Source organism: Lithobates pipiens, unplaced genomic scaffold, assembly GCF_037356315.1.
Source record: "Lithobates pipiens isolate NorthernLeopardFrog02 unplaced genomic scaffold, aLitPip1_a1.2 Scaffold_18, whole genome shotgun sequence".
NCBI classification, from domain to species: Eukaryota; Metazoa; Chordata; class Amphibia; order Anura; family Ranidae; genus Lithobates; species Lithobates pipiens.
Window position 1 is genome coordinate 626,994,969 of NW_027507758.1, and position 22,178 is coordinate 627,017,146.

At 48.1% G+C, this 22,178-nt stretch overlaps 1 protein-coding gene across 1 annotated transcript in view; it reads right to left on the reverse strand.

Moving 5' to 3' along the window:
* Positions 1–22,178, reverse strand: part of LOC143986870 (uncharacterized) — a 377,747-nt gene that overhangs the window by 36,389 nt on the left and 319,180 nt on the right. Inside the window, exon 20 of the mRNA XM_077485277.1 lies at positions 10,160–10,754. Coding sequence (XP_077341403.1) covers positions 10,160–10,754 — 595 coding nt within the window. The remainder of the gene's footprint in view (positions 1–10,159; positions 10,755–22,178) is intronic.

Genomic DNA, 22,178 nt, shown 5'->3' on the forward strand with positions numbered 1-22,178 from the left:
GTGTGTGTGTCTACTTCTTTCAATACTCAATACTAGTTTGGGAAGTCATTTTGTGTTTTCTGTCACAAAGGGCCTTATTTCCTATTGGCAAAAACCACTTTGCTATACAAATGCACTAGGACAGGAATATGCAATTAGTGGAAATCCAGCTGTTGCAGAACTACAAGTCCCATGAAGCATAGCAAGACTGACAGCCACAAGCATGAGACCCAGAGGCATGATTGACTTGTAGTTTTGCACCAGCTGGAGGTTGGCCAATTGCATATCCCTGAATTAGGACAATGTAGGAGACAAGCAACGTGAAAAGCAAACAAGAACCAAACTTAAAAATTTGAACAGACAATACATATTTCAAGAAAAATAAATTTTTATTGCTCAGCTGGCATTGGAATAGCCCCCCTACCATTAAAATAGCTGACGTAGCTCACGTGCTGTTTGGGGGGGCTAAGCCAGGAAGGGCATGATCCAGCCCTGTGAGTTCTCTGAATATTAGTCTGGCCTCAGGCCCAATAGGCTGCAGGTACTGGTTACCTGAAAATTTACGTAGAAAATTGTACAGAATGCAGCAGCACAGGATCACATAGTTCAGTTTATATTCTGCAAGGTTGATCGCTGTCAGTAACAGACGGAACCGGCTGGCCATAATGCCAAAGGCACTCTCCACAACCCTTCTTGCTCTGGCCAGCCGGTAATTAAAAACCCTCCTCTCCGGGGTGAGGGTCCTTTGGGGGAAGGGTTTCATAAGATGGTCACTCAGACCAAACAGCCAGAAACACAAACGGTAGACCCTCCACATTCTCGGCATCTGGTGGCAAGTCCAGGCCACCAGTGATAAGACGGTGGCAGAACTCGGTCTGCCTAAAGACTCCTCCGTCAGACATTCGGCTGTTCTTCCCCACATCCACATAAAGAAAGTCACATTGTGCCGACACCACCGCCATTAGCACCACACTATGGAACCCCTTATAATTCCAATAGTAGGACCCCGAATGGGGTGGGGGCACAATCTTCACATGTTTCCCGTCGATCGCCCCTCCGCAGTTGGGAAAGTCCCAACGGGCAGCGAATTGGGAAGCCACAGTCTGCCATTCCTGTGGCGTGGAAGGACACTGGGGAGTCAAACACAGGAAAAAAAACAAAATTAGTCATTAAATAAAAACAATTCATAACAAATAAAACTCAAAAACATTTTGGAACAACAGTTAAACAGAAATATTGCAAATTTTTTTCTGCAAAAAACCCCCCAAAAAAATAGGCGGACCAATTCACAGATTAATCAGCCCTCTGATGGACCAGGGGACATAAGTTAGGTGGGTAAGTGGGGTGGGGGGACTAATTAATGAGTATCCAATACCTGCAAGCAATTTGATTGGGGTGGGGGACTAATTAATGAGTATCCAATACCTGCAAGCAATTTGATTGGGGTGGGGGACTAATTAATGAGTATCCAACACCTGCAACCAATTTGAGTGGTGTGGGGGGACTAATTAATGAGTATCCAATACCTGCAAGCAATTTGATTGGGGTGGGGGACTAATTAATGAGTATCCAACACCTGCAACCAATTTGAGTGGGGTGGGGGGACTAATTAATGAATATCCAATACCTGCAAGCAATTTGATTGGGGTGGGGGACTAATTAATGAGTATCCAATACCTGCAAGCAATTTGAGTGGGGTGGGGGGACTAATTAATGAGTATCCAATACCTGCAAGCAATTTGATTGGGGTGGAGGACTAATTAATGAGTATCCAACACCTGCAACCAATTTGAGTGGGGTGGGGGGACTAATTAATGAGTATCCAATACCTGCAAGCAATTTGATTGGGGTGGGGGACTAATTAATGAGTATCCAATACCTGCAAGCAATTTGATTGGGGTGGGGGACTAATTAATGAGTATCCAACACCTGCAATCAATTTGAGTGGGGTGGGGGGACTAATTAATGAGTATCCAATACCTGCAAGCAATTTGATTGGGGTGGGGGACTAATTAATGAGTATCCAACACCTGCAACCAATTTGAGTGGGGTGGGGGGACTAATTAATGAGTATCCAATACCTGCAAGCAATTTGAGTGGGGGGACTAATTAATGAGTTGACAATCCATATATATCAATCCATATCTATCTATATATATCTATCTATATATCTATCTATATATATCTATATATCTATATCTATCTACACACACACACACACACACACACACACACACAGGGTGTATACAAAGAGCATACAAAGGGTGGGGGGGGGGGGCAAGTAAAATAGTACAATGGAGCTGACAATATGAATTATAGAGAAAAACAGTCTCGGCTGTGGGTGTATATGGGGCCCAGGATTGAATGCTGAGGACGTTAGTGAAAGCAAATATGCACGTGGGACACAAAAAGGTAAAAAGCTCAAAAAAAATGACACAAAAAAAATTGCATTCATATAAAGGGGACATTCACATCATATTCCTGTCATGGATATTAAAAGTCATGATGAAATGAATATACAAACATACAATGCATATAACACATTTAATGCAATATTAAAAGAACAAACTTACCTTCATATATTCCTTCTGCAGGACCCGAATAATGGCAGAACAGGTCTCTGGAATAATGATCCCCAGAGCCTGGGGGGAGATGCCTGTCGAGAACTTGAGGTCCTGAAGGCTTCTCCCTGTCGCCAAGTAGCGCAACGTGGCGACGAGCCTCTGCTCCGGAGTGATGGCTTGCCGCATGCAGGTATCCTGCCTGTTGATATAAGGGGTCAGCAAAGCCAGCAGACGGTGAAAAACGGGGTCTGTCATCCTGAGATAATTCCTGAAATCATCAGGATTATTCTCATGGATCTCACGGAGTAAAGGCATATGCGAGAATTGGTCACGCTGGCGCAACCAATTCTTTGTCCATGAACTCCTCCTCACCCTGTTCACAGACTGGGCTCGGGTCAAAGTATTAACCCCAACACCAAGCCCCAATATAGCACGAACTCGTTCCCGAGTACGTCCACTCTCCATGGCTTTGAAACGGTCGGCTGAACAAACAAGCTCAACTGAACGCACTGAAGAACAGCCAGACCTATGAAGAACGACCTGAAACCCAGAAACGAGCGGACCAGAAGCGCCTAATAACAGGTACAACTGATCCACGCGTACCGAAAGACAGATACAAACCTCACAGGTAGACTGCGCCGCAGTGAACGGACAAATTAAGCTGAAGTCTGAAAAGCGCGAATCGTCTCTAACCAAACTTCTACTAACGCAAAGTCAGCAGAAGGAGCCCAAAGGGTGCTTTGCTGTGTCTTCGACTTCCTATTTCTAGTCCCGTCGTACGTGCCGTACGTCATCGCGCACGCTTTCAGCGGACTGTCTGTTCATCGTGTGTGGTCAAGTCCGTTCATGCAAATTTTGAACGGACTGTCTGTCGAACTTAGTTGGGCAGACAATCCGCCCGTGTGTACGCGGCCTTAGAGAGCTGTGGCATATCCAGTATAGCCCTGTTTTTTCTGGGTCAGCCTTCAAACCCTCCAAATATAGCATACAGTATGTCCATGGAAGGGAACCTCTTTGATCTTGAATTGCATTTTTTTCATGCCAAGTCTTAGCCCTTGTACACACGGTTGGAGATTCCATCGGAATGTGTCCTATCGGACCGTTTTGTCGGATATTCCGACTGTGTGTGGTCTGCATCTGCATTCCAACTTGCCGGTAAAATTTTCCGACAAAATGCTCCTATCGGACATACTCCAATCATGTGTAGCCTACTCCGACGTACAAAGTGCCACGCATGCTCAGATCAAATTCCTAGGCCAAAGCTACTGGCTACTAGCCTGAACGTAGTCCCGTCGTAACGAAATAACGTCATCACGTTGTGTGCAATCGGCTTTTCCGACAACTTAGTCCGACCGTGTGTATGCAATATCACTTCCGGACCTCTTCCGGAATGAATCCGTCGGAATTACTCCGACCGATTTGGTTGTCGGAATCTCTGACCGTGTGTACAAGGGCTAAGTTTCACCTGCCTACAATGATTCATCAATTCCATCATTTTGCCATCATGATCTTGCTCTGCTTCTCCAGTCGTATCCCCATAGCCTACCACAAGTATGTCATCAGCAACTGGTTCAATACCATTACGTCCAGCCAATAGTTCATGTTGTTTATGTTGATACACCTCTGGTGCAACTGATCCTCCAAAAGGCAGATTAAGCCACCTTTTTCTGAACCAGGGAGTCCAGAATGTTGTCATGTAGCTACTTAAAGTATCCAAATTACATTGTAAAAATAGGATTTTTTTTTACAGCTTACCTGTAAAATCCTTTTCTTGGAGTACATCATGGGACACAGAGCAGCCATAATAAGTAACTGGTTATTCACCACCTATAGGTGAAAGGACACGGCAAACCAAAACGACAGGAAGTCCTCCTACACAGGAAGTACCTCAGTTTTGTAGCAAGAGTAAACTTCCCAGACAAGAGGGGAGGGAATCTCTGTGTCCCGTGATGTACTCCAAGAAAAGGATTTTACAGGTAAGCTGTAGAAAAAATCCTATTTTCTTTATCGTACATTACAGGTAGAGATGGGCTGGCTGTTCGAGTCGAACATGAGTTTGACATGAACATCGGCTATTCAATCATTCGATGAAGATCAAACATTATGAGCTGTTCATGCCAAATTTGAGTGGCGCGTCACAGCCCATAATGCACTGTGTCATCGCAGTGCATTGCTGGCTGATGATTGGCCAAGCGTGCACTATGACCCACATGCTTTGGCCAATCACAGCGCTATCAGCCATAGCGAAGAGAGCCATAGCGAAGAGAGCTCTTGTCTACCTGTTGGAGCACACGCTACATATAATAATGGACAGGGTACTTGAGGCAGAACAGAGGGAGGAAGAGGAGGATTTCCTTACCTCTCAAGGCCCCCTTTATCCAGACAGTATTCCTGTGGGCCCGCCAATCCCACAGGAAGAGGAGGAGGATGAGGATTGTGTCAGCATGGAGGTGGATCCTACCACTCAGCATCAGTAGCAGTCTTTAAGGGATCGTTTCCAGTCCCCAGAAACCCATGGACTTGTATGCACCTGGCAGGAGGTGGCTGCGGATCAGGTCTTTCTTAGTGACCCAGAGGACTCCGGACCAAATGCCTCAGCAAACCTACACTGCCTGGCCTCCCTGATCCTGCAAAGTCTGCGCAAGGTCCCTCAGATTCGTGATATCAACGAGAGGGATCAGTTCTAGCTGGCAAGCCTTCTTGATTCACATTACAAGGGTAAGGTGGCGGAACTTATCCAGCCATCGCAGAGGGAGCAGAGGATGAAACATCTCGGGAGGTCTTGCAGAAAGGTTTGTGCAATGCGTTTCCAGAGCCTGGGAGGTTACAATTACCTGGTACTCCTGGACAACGTGTTGCTGAGGCTTCGATCAGTCATGGAAGGAGTGGTGGAAAAGGTGACCGTCTGTCTGATGCGTTCAGACAAGCCCCAAGGTCTGATCGGTTCCAGCAACCATCGCCAGCCTCTGTTGTACACAATGTACCTGTTCCAAATTACAAACAGAGTCTACATAAGAACAAACCTACAGTCCCTGTCTTGTTTGGACTGCTGTTAATAGTATATAGGGCCTTTTCTTTTTTTAATTCGGGTGCAGGGTTCCCCTTAATATCCATACAAGACACAAAGGGCCTGGTAATGGGCTTGGGGGGTACCCATGCCGTTTGTCTCACAAATTTTCATCCATATTGCCGAGACTCGACATTAAATTAAAGCCTCAAGCAGTTTTAAATTACTTTTATTCCTTTAGAAATGTTTGTTCTAAGCACGGGAAGCATGTGCCAATTTACAGGCATACTATTGACACTCCCCAGGTACGATATTTAAAGGAATATTTCGCTTTTATTTTTTCACTTTAAGCATCATTAAAATCACTGCTCCCGAAAAAACGTCAGTTTTTAAAACTTTTTTTCCATTGATACATGTCCCCTGGGGCAGCACTCGGGTCCTCAAACCCTTTTTAGGATAATAAATTGCATGTTAGCCTTTAAAATTCGCACTTTTGATTTCTCATGTTCGAGTCTCATAGACTTTAACTGTGTTTGAATATTCGCGCAAACTTTCGGTCTGTTCGCATATTCTGGATGCAAACCAAACAGGGGGGTGTTCGGCCCATCCCTAATCACAGGACACATAGCAGACATAATAACTAACTGGGATGTTCCCAAGCAATGCTTTTGAGGGGAGGGAGCCCATTATGACCAAAGAAACACCATCAGAACAACAGGATCTATATTGCAGCCTATAGCACACTGTGTTCAAATGCCACATCCTCAATGGTCACACAATAACAGGATGTGGATGTGAGGGGATAATAGGAGGGTTGCTGTACATTTAAGAACTGTCCTCATGGGAACATAGTTAGTCTGGACTGGTTAGCGTCTGATTTATTTTTTAGCTCCTGGGACACTTTAAGGTGCTGACATCACGTGCTTCAGGGGTTCCAGTCCAGAAGATCTGTCTGTTTGGTTCTGGTCCTCCCGACCAGCCCCCATGGGTCTCATGGCCTTGGGTGCGGATCCATCCAATTCCGAGTCTCGGGGAGGATTCAAAGGTGGCCCGGTGCCGTCTCATCTGAGGAGAGGCCCAACAACTGGAGAAGCACTCAGGGGAGGACTCTTCAGGAGAAGGCCATGCATAAGGCTGGCTTCTCAGAAGGAGCCTGGAGGCTCAGTTGAAGGACACCAAATGGATCTACACTCACACGGTATCGCCGTACCAGCTGCGAGATACTCGTACCGTATGATAGCTCTTTAAGTTTACCTATGTCCCTCAGTTACATCCAAGTCTGTGGCAGAGACTTTGTTCAAGTGTTCTACATTCAAGTCTGTGGCAGAGACTTTGCTTTACTTAAACACCCTATTGGCTGCTAGGCCTAGTGAGAGGAGGTCTATCCGGTAGCTGTGAGAATCCAGTTGTGAAACGGTAATTCTCTGGATTTCTATAGTGAGAGACTTCCTATTTTTGCAGTTCCAAATGTACATGAACTACCTTCCCTAACCCTCTACCCTTCATTAAAAGGCTGTGTCATCTATCGTTTCAAATAAATATCCCAAAAAGAGGATCCAGTGTCAGTTTCTACAATTCTTTGGGCCATCTACCACGTGAAAACCCAGACGCACACCAGAGTCAAGAAGGTAATGGTAAGCCCAACAAAACCAGCAGCTCCTTCGGGGGTCAGTGCTACACTAACAATTATATGCAGATGCTGTATTATTTTTGAGAGCGGAGTTCCACAAATTTTTCAGTTTATTAAGTCAGCAGCTACAAACGTGTAGATGCTGACTTTCAATAAACAGACACTCACCTGGGACTGGGAACACTATGGTTAGTGTCATCTAGTCCTTGGTACATTTTCTCTTGAACCAACAGTTGCACCTTTTCCTCCTGCATTTCGAGGGTAGTGTAGATCGCTCTGGAAAGGTCGTCCACTTCCTCCAAAGATAGCTTGTACCTAGAGGCCCAGGTATAGTCTTCCTCCTCCTCGTCTGAATACCTGGGGGAGGGAAGAGTACTTGACTCCTCACCCCCTGAGTTTGTGACCTCTACTGCTCTAGAGGTGGATGCCCTTTGGCTGGATGTTGCATGCTGGGGCTCAACCTGGACTGCTAGGCTCTGCACCAGCATGGACTTAACTGAACTCAGTGAGTTTGTAAGTTCCCGCACTGAAGAGAACAAGTCCTTGTATTGCTGGGATGATTCCTCTTCAATCAAGTCTTTAATACAGGACCTGCACATTGCCTTCTGCCATGAATCTCTAAGGGGGTTCTTGCAGGAGGGACATTCCCTCTGACTTTGTGGGTTTGAATGCTTGGACTTTCCCAAAGCTTTTTCCTGAAATGAGAAAAGAATGAAACTCACCTAGGGGCCCCTAACACAATTTATCAACCCCTAGTGCACAGCTAGACCACCACCAGACAGAAAGGGAACCTTCCCCCGGATAGTGCAATCCCCCCAGTCCAACACTGCAGGGTCTGAGCGGAGTAACCGTGCAGTCACAGGCTCCCTGCAGGGAGCAAAAACAGCCAAAACATAAGCCCATATGGAGAAGAATAAAGGCACCACTGTACCCCTCTTACCTGGGACTGACCGGTGCCTGGGGTGCCTACTAGCTGTCGGTCTCTCCTCCATCTTAAGAAAAGCACAGCGGGGTACTGAGAAAGCCATCTGTTTTTTTAATTACCCAGTGTCATCCACGAGGACTGGAACCGGAAGCACCGGTCGACAGACCCGTGCCTAGTCTCCTCGTTCCAGGTGCTTGGAACAACTTGCGACAAGGCCCCACAGGAAGCCCCGTCACTGGTCACCCGCCGGCCAGGACCCAGAACCAACATGCGGGATGCACTGCTGACCAGCAGCGGCACCCTCCCAGCCACCAGAGCCATGTCAGCAGACCCCGGGCACATAGACGCCAATGGCTCCTTTGGGTCCTTGCATCCCCTGAGCTGGACAGACCAGGGGCTCTGGAACACCCCCCACCTGTACTGGTCACTGCATGAAAAAAAGATACAAAGGTAAGCCTTCTACCTCCACATTGGAGAGAGAGCAGCTCCCTGTTTCCAGCATGTGCTTCCACATGCTGGCGGAGGAAACACAATAACTGAAGTCATGGTGGAAGAGGAGGGATTTAAAGGCTGCATGCATTTCCTGGAAAATGGGGGGGGGGGGGGGGGGGGGGTGCTGCACTCTCTCCAAGATTGTCCTGAAAGGCGATTTGAGAAAAAAATTGTAACTATCACTATTTTATTCTCTAGGGTGTCTGCTTTCAGAAAATATATCATGTTTTGGGGGTTTTATATAATCTTCAGGCCTAAAATAATTTTTTAACTCCTTCCTGCCCGGCCTATAGCAGAATGACGGCCAGGTGGGGGTTCCATTATCCTGAGTGGATGTCATATGACATTTCAGAAGAGTAAGTCTATCGAGAGCATGGTGATCGGTGGTGTGGTGAGTCGCTCTGACACACATCTCCAGTCTCAGTAAAGAGCCTATGATGTAAAAGCTTTACCATGTGATCAGCTGTGTCCAATCAGAGCTAATCACATGATAACCAGGAAGTGCCTGTTATCGGCTTATCCTTTATTCATGCTGAAAAGGTGCGAGTAGAGGAGAGCCGATCAACGGATCTCCTGACGGAGGATCTGTACTGATATTCAGCATTGATTACCAGTACAGGCCCATCAGTGATCGCCAGTGATACACAGCAGTGCCCACCAGGAATGCTTGTCAGTACCTTCTCATTGCCACCCATCAGTGCTGCATATTAGTGTCACCTCATCAGTGCCCATATGTGAAGGAGAAAACTTACTTATTTACAAAATTAGAAAAACTTTTTTTTCTGTCTTTTTTTATTTGTAGCACAAAAAATAAAAATCCCAGAGGTGATCAAATACCACCAAAAGAAAACTCTATTTGTAGGAAAAAAAAGTCAAATGAGTACAATGTTATGTGACCACGCAATTGTCAAAGTGTGAGAGCGTGAAAATTGGTCTGGGCAGGAAGGGGGTGAAAGTGTCTGGTAATGAAGTGGTTAAACACGTGAGCAAACACCCCCCCCCCCCCACACAAAAACAGCTCTGGCAGTGAAAGGGTTAAATGAAACATTCGGGGACATGTTCCTGTAGTGGCTCAGCGATCTGAGCCCTCTGTGTGACAGCAGTGTGGGGAGAAGTTCCCCGTACCAGCTGTCACTTTGTGAAAAGAGTGCGGCCGTGCCATTCATTCACAGAGTTCTGTCCTTTTGCTGATGTCGGCTTGTAGTTTTCAATGAACTCCCACACAGCTGCTGAGCTCTCTGGTAGATGAGGAACAAGGAGATTGGGACCCCGATTTAGTCCCTTGGACAAGTTGTTTTTTTTTTAAAAAATTCCACATCCCTGGAACTTTATCTTACATGATGAAGATCAGCCATGGAGTATATCTGATGTGTATATCAGGGTGTGGTTCTTCCACACATGAGAGCTGTGATGTCCAGCAACATTCATATAGAAGACATTTCCCGCACTCAAGGCACTAATACACCTCGAGGGTTGTGTAGGATCCTTGATGTACAGGAATACACAACTTCAGTGAGGAACAATTCCCTCACTCAGAAAAGGGAAAGTGTCTTCTACCCCATGTGAGATCTCTGATGTTTGGAAAGATGGGACCTGTCTGAAAAACATTTCCCACACTCAGTACAGGAATACGGCTTCTCCCCCGTGTGAGATCTCTGATGTGTGTAAAGACTGGACTTCTTTGAAAAACATTTCCCGCACTCTGGACAGAAATACGGCTTCTCTCCCGTGTGAGATCTTTGATGCGTGTCAAGATGGGACTTGTCTGAAAAACATTTCCCGCACTCAGGACAGGAATACGGCTTCTCCCCTGTGTGAGATCTCTGATGTGTGTAAAGATTGGACTTATGTGAAAAATATTTCCCACACTCAGGACAGGAATACGGCTTCTCTCCTGTGTGAGATCTCTGATGTATGTAAAGACTGGACTTATGTGAAAAACATTTCAAGCACTCAGGGCAGGAATACGGCTTCTCTCCTGTGTGAGATCTCTGATGTTTGGAAAGACTGGACTTCTCTGAAAAACATTTCCCGCACTCAGGACAGGAATATGGTTTCTCTCCCGTGTGTGATCTCTGATGTGTGTAAAGACTGGAATTCAGTGAAAAACATTTCCCACACTCAGGACAGGAATACGGCTTCTCTCCCGTGTGAGATCTCTGATGTGTGGAAAGATGGCACTTCTGTGAAAAACATTTCCCACACTCAGGACAGGAATACGGCTTCTCACCTGTGTGGGATCTTTTATGTACTTTAAGTTTGGATTTAGAAGGGAAACATTTCCCACATTCAGTACAGGAAAACCTCTTCTCTGTTTGAAGGACGGCCCCGTCCCTCCCAGTCTGAGGTTCCTCAGGATAAGAGGAATACGATGGTCCATCTACACTGTGTGGTGCCGGATGGACATTTGAGGTAGTCGGGTTTTCTCCTGGACTATACTGTGTGATGTCCTCATCTTCTACTTTACAGTCTGGAGACAAAGTGAGACAATCCTCTGAGGTTTTCCTCATCTCCCGTCCATCTACTAAAATAGAAATAAAAAGGATTATTACTAGACATGAGCAGAATGGTTCCAATAAACCAGGACTCCACCCACATCAGGCAACTTTGTCTCTGAGGATCTTAAAAGTCCACCCTCAAGGTAACTAGTAAATGGGTCCTCTGATCTCCTACCAGATCATTTCTTTATTCTAGGACCTTAGTCAGAGTGTGAGTGCTGCAGCTCCTCATTTAATCCATGATCACATGAATAACGCAGGGCTGAGCCCCACCAGAGGTCAGAGAGTGAGGATGGAGGAAGAACAACCAAGATGAAGACTGGACTGATCCTGAAAACCCCCATCATTGGGTTATTGACTCCTTCCTCATTATCACTCTCTGTTTAAGGTTCCAAAGTTGGAGGATGTTATCACATTATTATCGACATATAAAAGTCTGTGCTCCAATCAGATTATCAGATATAAAATGTGCAGCTGGTAGGAAATGGGTGCAAAAGGAGCAAGTCCTATGTCATGTACAGCTTATTATATAGAATACAACAGTTAGGATTTTATAGTATCAGAATGATGTAATGTACAACATAGAGAATATAGTGCAGGGGTCAGGAGTATGTAATGTAAAATATAGAGTATATGGTGCAGGGGTCAGGATTTGGTAATGTACAATATAAATTATATGGTCTAAGGGTCAGGACTCATAATATTGGTATTTGGTTATCAGTGGACGATTAAATGTTTACATGAGACAAGTTGCAGAGGTCCCACACCGCTGCCTCCCATCTCCTGAGACTGCACTCAGTGACTTGGGTCTGAGACTATACAGACATATCCCTCCACCGGGCACAGCCAGACGACAACAGAGCAAGTAATCCTGGGAGAATTGTTCTGTCAGTCATCTTTCCATACCCTGGTATGGGGCAGAAGAACATACCCCAGGTGCCTAGCTCGAGTAACGTCTATGGTGAAAAATAGGATTTTTGTACTCACCGTAAAAAACCTTTTCTCTGAAGTTCATTGACGGACACAGCTCCTTTAAATCTTGACCGCAGGGTTATCACGACACCTTCAGGAGAGGACTAGGCAGAACATGTAACACATGTAAAAACAGCAGAACTGCATAGTTCCACCCAGGGGGCGGTCCCTCTGACTATAACCCCTCAGCCTGCTTCCTGCAGCTCAGTATGTCAACAAGCAGCACAGCGTAAAAATAGGAGGGGTGGGTGCTATGTCCGTCAATGAACTTCAGAGAAAAGGATTTTAAGGTGAGTACAAAATCCTATTTTCTCTTTCGTTCATTGACGGACACAAAAATCTTTAAACCTTTAAATATTAATCGTAAGGACGTCCCCAAACAGTGTCATAATGAGGGGTGGAAACAGCAAACACATAACTTCACCCACAACCAGAGGCACGCCTCAACGGAGGAGTGGCCATCTGAAATGACCACATCAGAACTTGCGGCCAACGCATGCATCAAAAAAACTGTAACTTTAAGAAAAAAAGAGTGTAAATGGCAACTTTTACACAGCCGCCTGCAAAACTTTGCGGGCAAAGCAAGAATCCGAAGATGCACTTACATCAACTTTGTAGAACTTCATAAAAGTGTGAACGGATGACCAAGACGCCGCCTTACACACCTCGGAAACAGACGCTTGATGTTGGAAAGCCCAAGAGGTCCCAATTGCCCTGGTGGAATGGGCCGTGACAGGAAAGGGGGGCACCTGCCCTTTCAAGGCGTAAGCCTGGACCACGATCTGTCTGATCCACCGGGAAATGGTGGTCGACAAAACCGCCAGACCTTTTTTCGGACCAGCCACCGAAACGAGTCTGATTTCCTGTAGGGAGCTATGGCAGACAGATATACCCTTAGAGTCCGGAACACATCCAGGGAGTGTAGGGCAACTTCTCTTGGATGTGTCGGCTTAGGACAAAGGGATGGTAACACAATGTCCCCATTGAGATGAAAAGCTGAAACCACTTTTGGAAGAAAAGAGGGCTGTGGACCAAGCACTGCCTTATTCCTGTGGATAACCAGATAGGGCGACTTGCAGGACAATGCCGCCAACTCAGAAACCCTCCTGGCAGATGTAATAGCCACTAAAAAGACAACCTTCTGAGAAAGAATCAACAAAGGAATTTCCCTGATGTTCTCAAATGGCAGTTTCTCAAGCGTCGATAGCACCAGGTTCAGATCCCACGGAGGTAGAGGTGGTCAAACTGGAGAGACTACATGCCGAACCCCTTGCACAAAGGTGTTTACCAGTGAGTGAGATGACAAGGGGCGATGGAAAAAGACAGCAAAGGCTGATATCTGTCCCTTGATGGTGCTTAAAGTGGTTGTAAACCCTTACAAACCACTTTGACCTACAGGTAAGCCTAGATTAAGGCTTACCTGTAGGTCCAAGAAATATCTCCTAAACCTATATGGTTTAGGAGATATATTCCCGAAGACAGGCACCGCTGTCTACGGCGCATGCACCGTAGACAGCAGCGCGCCTGTCGGCTCCCGTGCGCATGCGCGGGAGTGACGTCATCGCGGCTTCGCCGAATGACAGCGGCGGAGCTGCGAGACCCACCGAGAAGATGGATGCGCCAGACTACAGGGGAAAGCGGTGACTTCGCTGGCTCCTGTGTCAGGTAAGTGACACATAATGGGCTACTATGTGATGCATAGTAGTCCATTATGCTTTGCCTTTGCAGGGAATGAAAGAGGAAGTAAACCCATCAGGGTTTACTTCCTCTTTAAGGCAAATTTCTGATCCACTCCTCACTGTAAAAACAGCAGGATCCTGAAAAATGGAATAGGTGCGCGGACGCCATCCCATCTCCTCACATATGGAGATATAGGCCTTCCACGTACAATGGTAAATCTTCCGAGAAGGCGATTTCCGTTCCCTCAGCATAGTGGAAATAACTGAGTCTGACAGACCTCTGTCCTTTAGCACCTGGCTTTCAACAGCCATGACGTTAAAACCGGCGACGGTAAAGCAGGATGGAGAATCGGACCTTGCGATAGGAGGTCTTCTCGCATCGGCAACCGCCAAGGAGTTTCCGCCACCAGGCGTACTAGGAGCCAACACCTTGGTAAAGACTTGGAATCCTGACGCCAGTAGTGCTCTTTCCCAACTGCAAATCACAGAAACCTCTGATGCCTGGGGCATATGCAAGTATGTGTCCTGGATATCCATAGACGCCAGGAAGTCCCCCTGATGGAGTGCAGCGATCACTGAGTGAACTGATTCCATCCTGAACTTTTGCACTTTCACAAAGCAGTTGAGGGCTTTTAAGTCCAGGATTGGACATACCCTTTCCTTTTTGGGGACTACAAACAGATTGGAGTAGAATCCCTGAAACCTTTCCAGCTTTGGAACAGGCACCATCACCCTGCATAGGAGCAGGTCCTTTACCGCCCCCAACAGGGCATTCCGGCGATAAAGGTATGCTGGAGGGAAAAAAAAATCTGTTTGGTGGACAAGAAAGAAACTCTATCTTGTAGCCCGATGAAACCAGTTCGCAGACCCATTGGTTGGACAGCAGTGAGGTTCACCGAACTGCAAACTCCCAAAGGGGACCCCCCACCCGAGTGTAGCATTTTTGTTCGCAGGCTTATTGGTCTTGCGGAACGGCTTTTGTCCATCAGCAGATGCCCAATCGGACTGGGAGCGCTTAGCTGTCATCCCAGGCGGGCGAAAAAGCCATTTGAGTGGAAAAGGAGGGCCCTTGCATACAGGGTGGATCCTTACCCTTCCTGGACTGTGTGAGTAATGTAATCTCCCTTCCTGTAACATTCTTAATGATGTCGTCAAGCGGAGCTCCAAATAGCCTCCCACCAAGGAAGGGTAAATCCGCCAGAGCTTTTTTTTAGATGCTTGATCTGTAGACCAGCATTTCAGCCAAATCAGGTGCCGTACCACCACTGCTGATACCGATGGTCTAGAGAGCAGGGGGACTGTATCCAGGGCATCACAGACATACTTAAGGCCGTGCACCAACTGGTCTGCTAGTTCTATGCAGACTGGGGAAGACTGTTGCTTCTCCAACTCCCTGTGCAATAGCTTTGCCCACTCAGTAAGCGTCTGCGACACCGGGGGCCATGGCCAGTACAGGTCGTAATCCTGATCCCACTACTGTAAACATGGACCGGGGCACTGCCTCGGCTCTCCTGATGGTAGGGTCCTTGAATGCAGGAGTCCATTCTACCGGAATCGTGGTTACTTTATTCAACCTGGATACCGGCGGGTCAAAGACCGGAGGAGCCGTCCATATTTTAAGGAGGATCTCCTCAAAGGGATAATGCACCGCCATTCTTCTTGGGACTGAAAAGGCCCGTTGCGGGCTTCCCCATTCATTGTAGATGAACTTATCGAAGTAAGTCAAATATGGAAACACCTTGGGTGTACGGGTCGGTTTTAAGGGACCCAAAGGGAACTGACACCTCAGCAGAAGATCCTGCTGCATCCTGTATTTTCAGGGTATCCCACACAGCAGTGATAAGTGCTCCAACTAGCGCCCTTTCCTGCGCTGACCCGGACACGGAATTGTCCTCACTGTCTGAATGGTCCTGGTCTGCATTCTCTGACACGTCAGAAACGGGGGCCACCAGTTACTGTGGGGCCCGAGTCTGAATTAGAGCTTTTCCCAGAGGACAGGGGGGCAAAAGACCTTTCTTACCCCCCTGGCGCAAACACGCCGCCTCCAGCCTGGCAACAAACGTTTCCAGGACTGCCGACAAAGCGTCCATTGGCACTGCGTTGTTTGCAGGTAAGCTGGTTGCAATTACAGGGATATCTGGGGAAGAAGCGCCAGCTTCTGACACCATGCTGACCCACCTCATCTGCCACATTTGGGGACTTAGGACAAGGTATGCAATCCCACCCTCCTAGCTGATCACAGACTGAGGGGCCCCACCACAGGACTCACCACCCTGACCGTGTGCTGCACCATGCTGCTGCTGACCGCTATGTACTGTGCCTTGTCACAGGTGCCCAGAGAGAAAAACCCCTTCAGAGGTGAAATGACCCAGCACTGGAGGCAAAACCGCTCTGAGGATACAAGAAAATGTCCGCCGGCTGTTCTGTATACAAAACCACCAAGAAAATGGCTGACAGCCATGTTCTGCAAGAAAACGAAGGGAAAATGGCGGCGGCCGCTGGAAAATGACGCCAGCACATGCAGAGGAAAAGTTCTCACAGGCACTGCAGACACAGAGAATAAAAACACAGTACACGGACCCAAACAGCCAGCGCAGCCCCTGTCAAGGCCCAGAGCCCCCCCCCCCCCCCCCCCCCGGAGGACCCCTGGCCCAGGTACACGCTCTGCACCTCATGCCCAGTCATGCAGCACCCCCGGCAGGGAGAGAACGGAAAACAGGGATAGGGAGAGAAGAAAGAGAGAGTGAGAGACCCCCTAATCGACCTCCCTGGGAATGCCCAGCTGCTCTATCCTGCCAAGGCAGGGAGAGCTGTACTTACCCGTCTGGTCAGAATAGCTGGAGGCATTCCATCACAGACCCATTGCTCGAGCAGTACGGGGTGGCTGCTGGCCACGGCACACTGTGACACAGACAACAGCAGCCCGGTCATATGTGAGCCCCGGAGCATATAGCTCACCGGCCGCCCCTGGAGCAGAAAGGGCATGTCGTGGCCGACCCAGCGTGTAGCTAGGGCCTGCTCATGCTCGATGGCCAGGCTGGGGAGACTACAAGGATCTATATTATCCAGCCTGTCACCCAGCCGGCTGATAGAAGATTACAGGATCAAAATCTTGCGTACAAATCCAAAAATTCCCAGGACCAATAGTCCCTTCAGGGAGCCTAGGTCCTTCACTAGGCAGAAAAAAAACTGAGCTGCAGGAAACAGGCTGAGGGGTTATAGCCAGAGGGACCGCCCCCTGGGCAGAATTATGCAGTTCTGCTGTTTTTACATGTGTTACATGTTCTGCTTATTCCTCTCCTGAAGGTGGCGTGATAACTAGGGATGCACCGAAATTTCGGCCACCGAAACATATCGGCCGAAAATGGCCCTTTCGGCAAAAAGCCGAAAGAGAATTCCTGCTGATACTGGTGCGGAAAATGGGGCAGGGCTCCGCCCCCAGCCCCTGGTGTCGCCTATCAGGGGGGCTTCCTATATCGTAGAAAAGAGGAGAGCCGCCGCCTGTTTCATTATAGCGCCGGGAACATCACAGCTTTCAATAGCTGTGTGTTCCCTGCTGCACGCCGTCATATACAGCCACTCCCCCTTGTCCGGGCACTTTGATAGACAGATCACCTGTCCCAGGATTGGACTGGTGATCTGTCTAGTGCTATAATGAAACAGGCGGCAGCGGCTCTCCTCTCCCTTCACAGGCTGCAATGGGGACACTGGCTAAACTACTGGGGACACTGGCTTTGCTGCAATGGGGACACTGGCTAAACTACTGGGGACACTGGCTGCACTGCAATGGGGACACTGGTTAAACTACTGGGACACTGGCTGTGCTGCAATGGGGACACAGGCTTAACTACTGGGGACACTGGCTGCGCTGCAATGGGGACACAGGCTAAACTACTGGGGACACTGGCTGCACTACTGGGGACACTGGCTGGCTGCATCTGATGGGCACTGGTGAGGCTGCATTGATCTCTTGTATCATGTCCGCAGTCTCTGACCATCTCCTGTACCATGTCCCCAGTCTCTGACCATCTCCTGTACCATGTCCTCAGTCTCTGACCATCTCCTGTACCATGTCCTCAGTCTCTGACCATCTCCTGTACCATGTCCTCAGTCTCTGACCATCTCCTGTACCATGTCCTCAGTCTCTGACCATCTCCTGTACCATGTCCTCAGTCTCTGACCACCTCTTGTATCATGTCAGCAGTTTCTGACCATCTTTTGTATCATGTCAGCAGTCTCTGACCATTTCCTGTACCATCTCTGCAGTATCTGACCATCTCCTGTACCATCTCTGCAGTCTCTGACCATCTCCTGTACCATCTCTGCAGTCTCTTACCATCTCCTATACGATTTCCCCAGTCGCTGACCATCTCCTGTATAAAAATATTTTTAAAAACAGTCACTTTCGGTATCAGTGTTGTTTCGGTATAGGTTTTTTCGGCACCAAAAAAACAATTTGGTGCATCCCAAGTGAAAACCCTACAGTCAAGATTTAAAGGAGCTGTGTCCGTAAATGAACAAAATAAAAATCAACATTTTGCTGGCAGATGAACCCCAGAATCTCCATGAATTCAGTCTAGATATATAAATTGTGTCTGCAATACAGAGAAGGAAGATTACCCGAGAGAAATACAGGAATACAGGATGGGGTCAGGAAAGTGACCAGGGTATTACAGGCTGATATAACCCAGTCCTTGCTCTACACTGGACCAATCGATGAGCAGTATGGGTGGAGGAATGTATTTAGTGTTAATGACTCACCTGTGCTGATCTCGGTGGGAGTGTCCTCTATAAATTTCCCTGTTATTCCATCCTCCTCCATAGACTGCTGATCGTCCCTCATAGATGTCTCTTCTTCTGCTTTAACCTCAAATTCTATATCAATTGGATCTCCACTCTAAATCAAGAAAATGAGAGAGAATATCATCTGTAATTATAAGCTTTGTTACTGTGACATCACATTATTATTATTAAAGATTATACACGATTTATATAGCACCAACAGTTTACGCAGCGCTTTAAAATGTATAGGGGGACAACACAATTAGGCCGCGTACACACGCGGAGACTGTTCGCTCAACTTTGTCCGCTGAACAGTGTTTCAGCGGACAGTCCGCTCGTGTGTGGGCTTTCAGCGGACAGTTTCAGCGGACAGTTTGACGAACAAAGTTTTTCGGAAATCCCGAAAAACTGTCCGCTGAAACTTGGTTTGAGCGGACAGTCCGCCCGTGTGTGGGCCAGTCCGCTGTACTTTCGAAATGAGCGGACTGTTCCCGCCCGGAGAAAAGTCTGCTCATTTCGAGCGCGTCTCCAGGTAGGCGGGGCCTTCTTATAGCTCTTTTAGAGGCGGTGGCCCGGTCTTCTGTCGCCGCTGTCGCCGCCGCCTTCCGTTCTTCTTCTTCTTCTCCAGGAGATGTTGACACGTCGCTCTCTCCGGCCGGAATGCCAGAGCCGCGCTGCGCGGCCACTTATATAGTGACAATGGGGCGGTGTCACATGGTATATGTCACATGGGTTGGTCACATGGGTTGATGTCACATGGGGACTATGACATCGTAAGGGGGCGGGGTCACCATGTGACCAACCCATGTGACATATACCATGTGACACCGCCCCATTGTCACTATATAAGTGGCCGCGCAGAGCGGCTCTGGCATTCCGGCCGGAGAGAGCGACGTGTCAACATCTCCTGGAGAAGAAGAAGAAGAAGAACGGAAGGCGGCGGCGGCGACAGAAGACCGGGCCACCGCCTCTAAAAGAGCTATAAGAAGGCGCGGTGGCCCGGCAGAAGAACCGAAGAGGGGGACAAGACCCCCGAAGTCGGGAGAAGAGGCCGGCGGCGGGGAGGAAGAAAGCCGGACTCCTCCGCTAGCAAAAGAGCTACAAGAAGATAGCGGAGGAGTCCGGCGAGAAGACCCCCAAAGACGGAAGACCCCCGGAGCTGTGCAATAAAATATTGTATCTCGTGTGTTGTGTTTTTTTTTGGGTACTTTTATTTTACAGGTGAATGGGTAGGGGTACATTGTACCCCATACTCATTCACATAGGGTGGGGGGCCGGTATCCGGGGGCCCCCTTATTAAAGGGGGCTCCCGGATTCCGATAAGCCCCCCGCCCGCAGACCCCGACAACCAACGGCCAGGGTTGTCGGGAAGAGGCCCTTGTCCTCATCAACATGGGGACAAGGTGCTTTGGGGTGGGGGGGCCGCGCGGCCCCCCCTTCCCCAAGGCACCCCCCATGTTGAGGGCACGCGGCCTGGTACGGCTCAGGAGGGGGGGCGCGCTCGCTCGCCCCCCTTTCCTGGCCGGCCGGGTAGCGTGCTCGGACAAGGGTCTGTTGTGGACTTTGGGGGGACCCTCACGCCGATTTTTTTCGGCGTTGGGTTTCCCCTTTAAGTTCATTCCAGGCGGCGGGCCCCGCCTACCTTGACACGCGCTCGAAATGAGCGGACTGTTGCCTCGTGTGTGGGCGAGTCCGTTCGTTTCAAAAGTTGCGCGGACTTAGTACGACGAACTTAGTTTGCCGTATTTGTCCGCTCAAAAAGTGCCGTGTGTGGGCAAGTTCGTTCATTCAAAAGTTTGAGCGGACTGTTTGACAAACTTAGTTTCGGCAGACAGTCCGCCCGTGTGTACGCCGCCTTACAGTACAGTTCAATACAAAAGGTATGGGAGGGCCCGGCTCATAGAACTTACATTCTAAATGGAGGGGGTGGTACAAAAGGTAATAGCTGCAGAGAATGATTTGATGGGGGTGGCTCGGGAACAGTTAGGTGGGTGTGGGATAGGCTTCCCTGAATAAATGAGTTTTTAGGGATCTCCTAAAGGTGGACAGATAGGGGCTGATCGGATATACTGGGGCAGGGAGTTCCAGAGGATGGTAGAGGCTCTGGAGAAGTCTTGAAGGCGAGCATGGGAGGAGGTAACAAGGGAGCTAGAGAGCAGGAGGTCTTGGGAGGAGCGGATGGGACGATTTCTGCAGATGAGGTTGGTGATGTAGATGGGGGCGATGTTTTGAATGGCCTTGTATGTTATGGTTAGCATTTTGAATTTTACATGGTGAGGTAAGGGGAGCCAGTGAAGGGATTGGCAGAGAGGAGCAGCAGTCACGGATTGATTAGTGAGGTGTATTAGTCTAGCAGCAGAATTCATAATAGACTGAAGGGGGGGATAGCCTGCTTAAGGGCAGCAGAGAGGTCTAAAAGTATGAGTATGGAGTAGTGCCCATTGGTTTTAGCAGTTATTAGGTCATTGGCGAGTTTTAGGGGGTCAGTTTCAGTAGAATGTTGTGGGTGGAAGCCAGACTGTAGGTAGTTGAGAAGGCTGTTGTCCGGTAGGTAGCAACTCATTCGGTCATAGACAAGGCATTCAATGAGCTTGGAGGCAAACGGGAGCAGGGAGATGGGTGTTAAGTTATTCCAACAAGTGGGGTCTAGTGAGGGTTTTTTGAGTATGGGGATAACCAGTACATATTTGAACAGGGAAGGAAAAGTGCCGTAGGAGAGGGAGAAGTTGAAGATGTGGGTTAGGGAGTTTAGGATAGAGTGGGAAGGTGGTCGCAGTGATTGAGAGGGGACAGGTAGTGAGGTGGGCCATGGAGAGGAGTTTATCAACTTCATCTATGGTAACTGGGCAAAAGGAGGAGATTATTGAGTTTGGTGTTGGACCCGATGTGTTGGGTAGGGGAGGAATTTGAATGCTGGATATCTCCTTGCCAATTGTGTCGATTTTGCTATTGAAATGGTTTGCAATCTGTTAAGCGGTAAGAAAGTTGGTGAGTGGGGCCAGTGGGGGGGTGAAGTAAGGAATTAAGGGTAGAAAAGAGTTGACGAGGTTTGGATGAGAGGGTTTTGATGAGAGTATTGTAATAGGTTTGTTTAGAAAATCATAGAAACATAGAAAACATAAAAAACATAGAAAATCCACACATTGTCTCCATGAGTCTGTTTTATAAACTCTGTCCCACCAACCTTGTAACAGTGAGGGATGATGTGACCTTTCTGTGTGGAATCCCGGGAATACAGAGGATGGGGACATCTATCTGGTGGGTTCCTGGTATTTGGTGGCTCCATCAAATCCTTGTGTCCTTCTGAAAACTCCTCCATCACTCCATCCTCCTCTTTAAACTCTTCTTTAACATCAATATTATCATCCCTGAGGTTTCCACTCTAAAAGATGTAATAAAACATTCATTGTAACAAACATGCTGTGTATAGGGGGCATGACCAAGATGGCCACTTGGCTCTAGAACTCCCTGCCAAAACCGGGTCTCTATCGTGGCTCACAGCGCACTAGACAGACACTTTCAGCCCCCAAACAGGGACAAAAACAGACAGGTGACATCCCAAAAGAATACTTAGAGGCCCTTATTGTCATGATTCCCAAACTGGGTAAACCTCATGACTACCCAGCCTATTATAGGCCTATCTCACGCCA